The sequence below is a fragment of the Xyrauchen texanus genome, chromosome 30 (assembly GCF_025860055.1).
Source record: "Xyrauchen texanus isolate HMW12.3.18 chromosome 30, RBS_HiC_50CHRs, whole genome shotgun sequence".
NCBI lineage: Eukaryota > Metazoa > Chordata > Actinopteri > Cypriniformes > Catostomidae > Xyrauchen > Xyrauchen texanus.
This window is the reverse complement of record NC_068305.1, coordinates 6,396,271-6,405,377: the sequence shown is the minus strand read 5'-3', so window position 1 is coordinate 6,405,377 and position 9,107 is coordinate 6,396,271. Positions and strand designations below refer to the sequence as shown.

General features: G+C 39.5%; 1 protein-coding gene across 1 annotated transcript in view; it reads right to left on the bottom strand.

Annotated features, from left to right (window-relative positions):
• Positions 1-2,122: 2,122 nt before the first annotated feature.
• arid1b (AT rich interactive domain 1B (SWI1-like)) overlaps positions 2,123-9,107 on the bottom strand; it is a 146,827-nt gene continuing 139,842 nt past the window's right edge. Inside the window, 6 exon segments of the mRNA XM_052098566.1 lie at positions 2,123-5,452; positions 6,014-6,144; positions 6,286-7,045; positions 7,618-7,696; positions 7,790-7,909; positions 8,005-8,137. Of these exon segments, the coding sequence (XP_051954526.1) occupies positions 3,695-5,452; positions 6,014-6,144; positions 6,286-7,045; positions 7,618-7,696; positions 7,790-7,909; positions 8,005-8,137 (2,981 nt within the window). The 3' untranslated portion in view covers positions 2,123-3,694.

Genomic DNA, 9,107 nt, shown 5'->3' with positions numbered 1-9,107 from the left:
GTCCATATGACTCGTGCTGTGATCCATGTTTTCTAAAGTCACACAACAGATTTATGTGAGGAACTGACCGAAATTGCAAATGGGTCATTCTCAAAAAAAATTAAATAAAAAAATTGACTTTCCAACTTACAAAATATTGAAATTTTCCAGTTTTTGCCTATAAAGCTGAGGGTAAACATTTTGTAACATGTTGACATAAATGTATATTCATAAAGGACAACTTGTCTGTTGTTCTTTTATTATTTAATTTTGTTTCATGAACGAGGCAAGTTAACACTAACGATGGTTAAATGGGTTACAACACCAAATATTTTTGTGTGAAAATATCAGTTAAAATGAGAGTAACTTTTTTACATATATATATATATATATATATATATATATATATATATATAAAGGTTTTAACATTGATAAAACCAATAACATGAAATTAAGGAACAAACATACTTTTTAAATTATTACAATTATTAATAATAATTTTTTTTTTTTGCTTTTTTTGCACACTTGTTCGGCCTTGCACTAATGCTTTTATTAAATATAAATACAAAAATAACTTTACATGTCATTGAAGTGGTGTACCAGCTGAAGGGAACAAGGATTTTTTCAGGCAATTAACAATTTTAAAATATATTTTCTAAAACAAATTTGCAAAACAGTAAAGCATTTCATATCATTAAAGGTTGAAATATAAATTAATAATAAGAATTTAAAAAAAACAAACATATTTTGATATTGACCCAAATAACCTATTAGCTTTCTTTACAGAAGGGGGCACTAAACGGCTCACAAAACTGAATCCTCCATTGATCTGCATTCAAAACGTATTACATCTCATATAATTTTTTCACTCTGGTGAGTTAATTGTAATTAAAACTGATAGTTGCAAGGATTTAAATCCGCTACAGCAGTATCTATAATATATATATATATATATATATATATATATATATATATATATATATATATATATAAAAATCCTCCAGTAACACTTGATTGTGATTGGCCCATTCTGAACAGCGCTGTAAAATGTAACAGGTGCTATGTGACAGCGCCGCCTATGCGCTGCCGGCTTCTGCAGTAGTTTTAGTGGTCTGTTGTGTTTTCCCGAAAATAAATAAGTACATTTAATTTATGAAATTGTTTACGCAACGTATTTTAAGATTTTCTATAATTCAACAACTTTTTAAGCACCTCTTGTTAAAAATAGATATTTTCAAGGGTTTTCCAGGACTTAAATGTGAAAAAGCCAAATTCAGGTACTTCAAGCACCTTGTACGAACCCTGCCTTGTTTTAGGAACATGTTTGTGGGCCTTACAAATAGTACTGCACTCTGACTGGTGATGCTTGTACTTTATGTATCCAACTAAAGTGATATTATTGTGCTAAACTGGCATCATGTGTCTTGGAAGTAACAATAAAAGCATTATGTGATTAAAAAAAAATCGGGAAAGATGTTTTCAATCCTTTCAGTCCTTAAAAAGCACAATTTCCTAGAAAAGAGGGATAAACGGCAAAAAAGCCCTGCAGCGTCTAATACAAACCAGTCCTCTCCAGAGTTCACCAACGCGAGTGTGTTTGTGATGTTTTCTGCACATTTAAAATATGGTTAAACTGATATTGTGCGCACATTAATATTTATAAATATATAATATATTTTACATTATATATAAATAAAAGCGTTTTGACAAGACTGGCCTCAGAATTTAGTAACCCTTCATATATGAGCATAAAGGGCTTATAAGCCACTGAAATTAGAATTCTGTCGCTCTTTACCCCTTTTGAGTATGTCAATCGTGAACATTCTGCCTAACACATCCTGTCCACTTAAGAAGTAACACCATACCGCTATGGGAGAAAGGTGCCTCAGGTTGTTCCTGTCAGGATACTCAGCCTTAAAGGCTCCATATGGTTAGGATTAGAGTACGGTTTGTACAATAGACAAACAGAGTCACCTTTGTACAATAGACAACATGACGTTGAGTAAATAACAGAATTTTCCATTTTCGGTAAAGTATCTGTTTTAAAGTATGTATTAGTGCAGAACATTTTTGGGCATGTTTGAATGTTCTGATGCTCAAAAATAAAGACAACACTCAAGAACAACGTTCACAGTGCTCGACCAAATTTCATGTACATTTACTTTTAACATGTGGAACATGTATAAAGACTTTATACTGAACAAACAATGGTCATCAAATCATATGGAGCAAAAAGAGCTTACATAATGAGTTGTACATATTTTTCTTTAAAATCAAGTCATTTTAGGGTAACTTTCAATTTCGCATTTAATTACATTTATGCCATCAGAGCGTTTTTTCCGTTAGCCTGCAATTTGCGAAATCTAAGGCCACTAGAGGGAGCCATTGCTATCTCGATCACACAGAACTCCATTAGGCCCTATATGACACAGGAAAGTCTTGATATCATTCACAATGGACACTTTCTTGCATTAAAAACAGATAGACAGACAACTGAATGGAAAAGATTCGTTTAACGAGCATTTTCTTCCATAAACCGTTGCTCATGTACACAATAAACCTGAAATGATCCCCCCCCCCCCCCCATTCAATTGATTGGTCCTTTTGTTTTCAAATTGACACTGATTTGCTACACTTTTTATAACATGGCTCTCATGGCATGATAAGCAACCAACCAAAGATGCCAGTCAGACATGTAATGCAATATAATTAAAAAATGTCAGACTTAATGCAAGAACTGTGTGAACTGCCTCGTGCACAGAAGACTACCCTCGCCTGAACAATGATGTAATATTAATTTGCAAAATGTCAATAGCATGTAGCATTAACTACTCACTTTGTATAATACCACATCTCTTGGAGGAAAAGGAAAACTTGAAAAGGCGCCCAGATAATGTACAGTTCCTATATACAAATTGACCCATGTGTATAGAATAGAGAGGAGGGGTAACTGAAGCACTTTAAGTTTACCGGCATAGAGACAACCCTCGGCGGCTGCTCTAATAGGGAAGCAGCACTCGCTTTACCCTCAGATACTGGTGTGGTTAAACAGTGCAAGTGCAACACTGGTGGTCAGATCTGAACGTTACTTTTGGTCATTCACATTTCATCATCTCCCCTCTGACCCAGCTAAAACTATTGCACAATGCTTTTTTATTTTCAGAGCTGTATACATGTATGTCTTAAAATCAGTGGTTTTTTTTTTCATCGTTTTTTTTTTCTTTTATCGCAACACATTGCAAGAGAAGTTCTATCTACAACATGTCTCACAATTTAAATAATTCTGCATTCCCCAAATAAAGTCCCACAAAAAACTAAACAAAACACTGAATCAAACCAACAAGAAAACATCTTGAGAGCTAAATACTCTAAAAATGAATGGTATCAGATGCCAACTTTTGGTTAAAACGAATAAAAGAAAATACACAGATAAACCAAAACGAAACAAAAATAAAAAAAAAAGAATAGAAAAAATTAAAAGACCAAGTATTAAATATCTGTATTAAAATCATTTAAAAATCCAAAATTAAAACTGGGAAATGGGGCAGAGGAGATATATATATATTCTCTATATATTCATTTGTATGTAAAAACATTTTTTTTTGTGTGTCCTTTGCCTTAAATGAAAAATATAACACCAACAATTCTGTGTGATCTCTGTGGCTCAGCTCCTCCACCTGCTCCCATGATGGCACTCTAGATTCCTTTGTACGTGTCATGAGCGGCCAAGCTTAAACAGTACCTCACACAAGATGGCCGCCACGCCAGAGTTCAGCACTGAGGACAAAGAAATATCCAGCAGCTTGCTCTCGTAGAGCACAAACTCAGGCCTATTCTCCTCCACCTGTGCCATGGCCAGCAGGGCTTTGGCAGCCCGACACATCATGTTGATGCTGGGTGGCTCAGGGTGGGTGGGTTGTCCCATGTGCAAGAGATTGTGAGGGCTTTGCTGATATTGTGCCATAGCTACGCTGTCCTCCAGAAAGCTTATCAAGGCTCCCACACTGCCCTTCTGCAAGGCAACAGCTCGGGCGGCTGCAGAGTCACCCTGTGCAAGATTGGAGAGGACGGCTACGGCCATCTCACGGCACACCGGACTCTTTCGTTCACCCACATGCCGCACTAATGTGGCAAAGAGGCGCTCCTGTCTGCTAAAAGGAGGTGTAGCCAGGAGAAGGTCTACATTAGAGTCTTGGATGCTCAGTTTGCACAGACACTCCAGAACCAGTCTCTGTGGTGTGAGCGAGGAGAAGTCATTTGCTGTGCAAAAAGGGTCCTGTGCCTCCGCCGAAGGGCACACCATCCAGTGGAGCAACCCATCCAGGATCGGAAGGCAGATGCTTTCTGGATAAATCGACAGGTCTAGCTGTCCTGAAATGTTGGCTAGGGTGACCAAGGTGTTCTCACGCAAGGCCCCGAGGCAGTCCCACCACCACTCATCCTTGCTGCATGCCAGACCTCTCTCTTCCTCACATTGGTAGGTTGGAGGCATCCTTTTTCTTTTTGGATGCTCATGGTGCAAAAGCACCAGCTTACCAAGAATAAGCACCAAACCTGCGTGCCGTGCCAAGTCACTGTCATTGCCCGGGACGAAGGAGAGTCCTCGAATAATATTGGACACACAGATGCAGCGCTTTGCCAACTCGTCTTGCCAGCCCTCTGCTTTGGATAAAGGGGCTTCATCCCAGCATCGGGGCTCGTCTTCCAGCAAGGTGATGCTGCTCTGGTTCTCTCTATTGCAGAAGGGGTATGATTGAGTTTCACCTTCTGATAAGGACCCTAGACGAGAAATTATCATGTCATCAACATTGGCTGTCAATCTTTCCTCTGAGGGCCCTGGAATTTCTCTTTTTAATTCCCCTTCCCTCCTTGGCTCCACCAGTTCTTTTCCATGTGCCTCCACACCTTCCTGATTCTCTGAGGATTTGAGTTCTTCCTCTTCTCCACGTCTATCAAAGTGGGTCTGGATGTGGGTGGTGGAGTCCCCTCCACCAGCCTTCCAGTGCAGCAGGCTGCTAGTGAACTCCCCAACCAGGCCTAACAGCTCTGAACGATCCTCCACAAGGTCAGCCACAGCCTCCCTCTCCTCTACCTTAACTGGCAGCTTGTCATACTTGCTGGCTTGCTTGGGTCTGGGCTCCAATGAAGGAAACTGTTCTTGACCCATGTTCTCCTCTTTATGCTCTGTCTTATTTTCTGTGAACTCCTCCCTCTTCTCCATAATGACTGCTTCTGCTGAACTGCTGGCCTGAGTTTTTTCGGGCTCCACATCTAATTTCTTCTCCACCTGTTCTGTATCTGATTGGCTGTTTAGATCTTGATTGGAAGGTTCCTCTTTCTCTGTGGGCTCTGAACATGAACCAAGAAGCGCTTTCTGACCCTCAGTGCCAACTTCATATTCCTTAAGGATCCCAAAGATCTCTATTAGACACCTTCTGAGATACTCCACAATGAGCTCCAAGAAACCAGGCAACTAAAAAAGTGAAAGATAAAATTGCTTAATTTTCTATAATTTCTCTGAAACTGCTATGAAAATTGCAGCAAAATTGTAAAGGCAATAAAAGACTTATGGAGTCATTTCTGGTCATGACTATATTAAAAGATGCTAAATGACTAAATGATGACCCCAAAATTAGGTTTGCCCTCAAGAGACCAAGATTATGATATATATAAATATATCCTGCTTTTTACAAATACCGATATGCTAAATGAAAGGCGTTCACACTGACAACGATTAAATCGCTAGAGGTCACCAAGTTGCTGTACTGTTTGATTCTAGTAGGCGTTCCTACTCAACTGCAGTATTTAACTGTGCATGTGATAGCATCGATGTCCACACTACCATAAATCAGCAAAAATTTGTACCAATGCTAACAGCCTCTGTGCTTGTCACCCCAAATCTGCAACTCTCATTGAAAATTAAGACTTACAGACGCTTTGCTGCTGCAAGTTTGAATGCCCCTTGACCCTATATTTGTCAACTGACACAGCTTTCTAGACAGTGTTACCAGGGTGTGTTGCTTTGAGAACTTACCTGGTTTAGGGCAAAGGAAGACACTGTGCTATCATCATACAACAAGATGTTTATAGTATCTATGGCCCATGTGCTCTCTGCAAGCAAACCTGACTTCAGAGACATCATCACACGCCAAGCTTCTGGTGTACCTATAATATAAAATAGCTACATGAGAGCCTTTTCACAAATGGACCATTCAGGTTTAACCTTCCCAAAAGTAGTTCTTATAAAGCTCTCTTGGGGGTCTGTTTGACCCAAGCAAGTTTATATAGACTGTGTGAAACACTTACCAATGTCTTTGGCTGTTAACCTTCGGCGGTGTTTAAGCTGGGGCTGCGTAGCCTCCACAGAGTCCTGCGGGAAACTGACCTCCCGATGGATTGTTGGGAAGCCTTGGCCAGGAAGACCACCACTCTGAGAGCTTGTCATGGACCCTGGGCCACACGGCTTTTGCATCTGCTTCATGGAGGTCATCATATGAGCCTTACTGGGTGACATAGAGCCACCCACAGGCCGAGGGAAAGGTGCAGGGCTTGGGACTCGAGAGATATGATTTGGAATAGCTGGAGGAGACTGGTAGGAAGATGATGGTGGCCGGTTGGCCATGGGGGGAATGGAGCTGGAAGAGGAGTGTTGTGGGTAGGGGGACTGGCACTGACCAGGCCACTGGTTGTCTTGATTAGCCCTGGCTTCTAGACCATCCGTACGGCTCATGGAGGGGTAGGGGGGTCCATGACCCTGCCGGCTGGAGTAAGGGTAAGTCATGTCGGGTCTGGGGTGCCACATGTTCCCCTGAGACCCACCACTCGAGTTGGACGATGGAGGTGGTCCACTACTCATCATGCTATGCTGGGCAGGTCCCTGACCACCATGCTGCAAGCGATTTTGTCCATAAGGATAGGAGAATGGGCCCTGCATGGGCCTACGCTCTGTGTAGCCATATTGGGCATACATATCAGGCTGCTGGCCAACGTACTGCATACCATAGGCTTCATTCTCATGCCGTTTAGCTGGAGGGCCATACATCCCCTCCCAAGACCGCTTATAACCCTGCAAAGAAAAGTAAATAAATTGTCCAAAAACTTAAAATAGCCTTAAGGTGGCATATTGCACAGGGGGGTTTTTGTAATAAAAAAAATTCTGCAGTCCACTTATAGTGTAATAAGCTTTTTGTGCAAAAATAAATAAATAAATAAATATTTTTTCAATCCTTTCTCTGAGTCATGGAATTTAAATATTTTCTTTTTGCTGGTGCGCCTGTATGAAATGCCCCCTTTGCATGTGAAATAAGCAACAGCAGTGACCTGCTCTGTTGCATGGGATGTGTGTTTACTGTTGAGTCCAAAATACTTTTTAACTGGCCCTTCCTTTAATAACAGCCTCTTTGCAATGCCATTGTGATTCATAAAAAATCCATTCAGAAATCCACAGCTAAAACTGCTAAAAATTTAACTGAAATGATCAGGGACCTTCAGAAACTTCAGCATTGGGATGAACTCTTATCTCAAAAGATAAAAGTAAAAATTAATCCCTCATGATACTGTATGTCCTCTTTAATATCACAATTATTTTCTAGTGCACAAAGTCTGGAGGATGAAATTGGATCACATTTGATGGCTGACCTGCTGTTGCTGATACATCCCATGTGCACCATATGGCATGCCATGAGGGTACTGCTGCCCATAACTATCATGTCCATGTCTATGGTAAAACAAAAACACACAAAATATGCTTTAAGAGATCTACAAACCAAAATGCATTCATATAAAATATTCAAAAGCTTTCATTTCTTACCTCTGTTGAGAGGGGTATCTACTGCCTGAGAACATGCTTTGATCACTGTTGGAAGGCACCATGTTGTTATGATTTCCTGGGGGAGGAATTCCCCCATCTGGACCCATGACATGTTCTGGCCTGTGGACAATTTTGTTTTTTATAATGATTGACATGCTGCCTTTGAGTTTTGTATTGTTTTTAACCAGTAAATTAACTAAGGTGTCCTGACCTACCTCCTCTCAAAACCAGGGTTGTAGGAGTACTGCGATCGTGGACCCATGCCCATCCCTGAGGGTGGTCCACGTGGGTACATATCCTGCATACCACTGCCTGGCATCTGTCCAGGTGTGAAGGGCTCAGAGCCTCCTGAAAACAAATGTACAACATTACCTCTGAGAAAAATAATTAATATGTTTGATTTATGCCAGGGATTCATAAAATGGCATTCACAACCCATTTTACTTTCATAATGTGATTTGAACAGAATATTCAACAAGAAAAAAAGCAGGACTTTATTTTATTGGGAATTGATTGGAGTGCGAAAGGTTTCCAATACCAGAATGGAGACAGATTTCAATGTAAGTTTGCAGTCGATAGTGAAAAGGTTCCAATTTGTCCCAGGAATCATATTTAAAGTCTTACTGTATTTGGAAACCTAGATGGTTACAGGACATGGCGAATGAAAGTCAAGTTTAACCTCAAAAGCATCACGATGTATCACAATAGTAACACTAGTCTTACAAATCTTTTATTGTTTGTTGTAATTGACAAAACGTTAATACAATAAATGTTAACCTGCAATAAATTATTGTATTAACTATTGGCAAGATTTTTAGAAAGGCTACATTATCTATAACAGTAGACTGAAGCAATACCTAATTAAGTTATTTAACCTTTGGTTAACATAAGCAATGTGGAGTAACTAACTAAAAGTAGAGATGCAACTAACTAACTACTTTTTTCAGTCTTGTGAAAATAACTTTGCCACTTTGCCAGTGACGAGCAAATTTTTCCAACAAGCAGAGGTGCATCAAAATGCTACTTTACTAGCTTTATATCTATTTGTGTACACAGATTTATGGCTGAGCAAAGAAATGCAAGCAGAATCTCTTTGTTTCAGATGTTTCATCTCAATGAACTTCTAGCATTTTCATCTCAATGAACTAACAAAAACTTCCACAAGTCCCTGTACAACGTTTAAAAAAAATATTTTGTATCAAAATGCAACATAATTTTTTAGATGTATTTCTGTATTTTAAATGCTGCTGTTTATCATTGTTTTCAACTTAGTCATTTAAATGAGGATGTTTTCTAATTATATTGGTTATATTTTCTG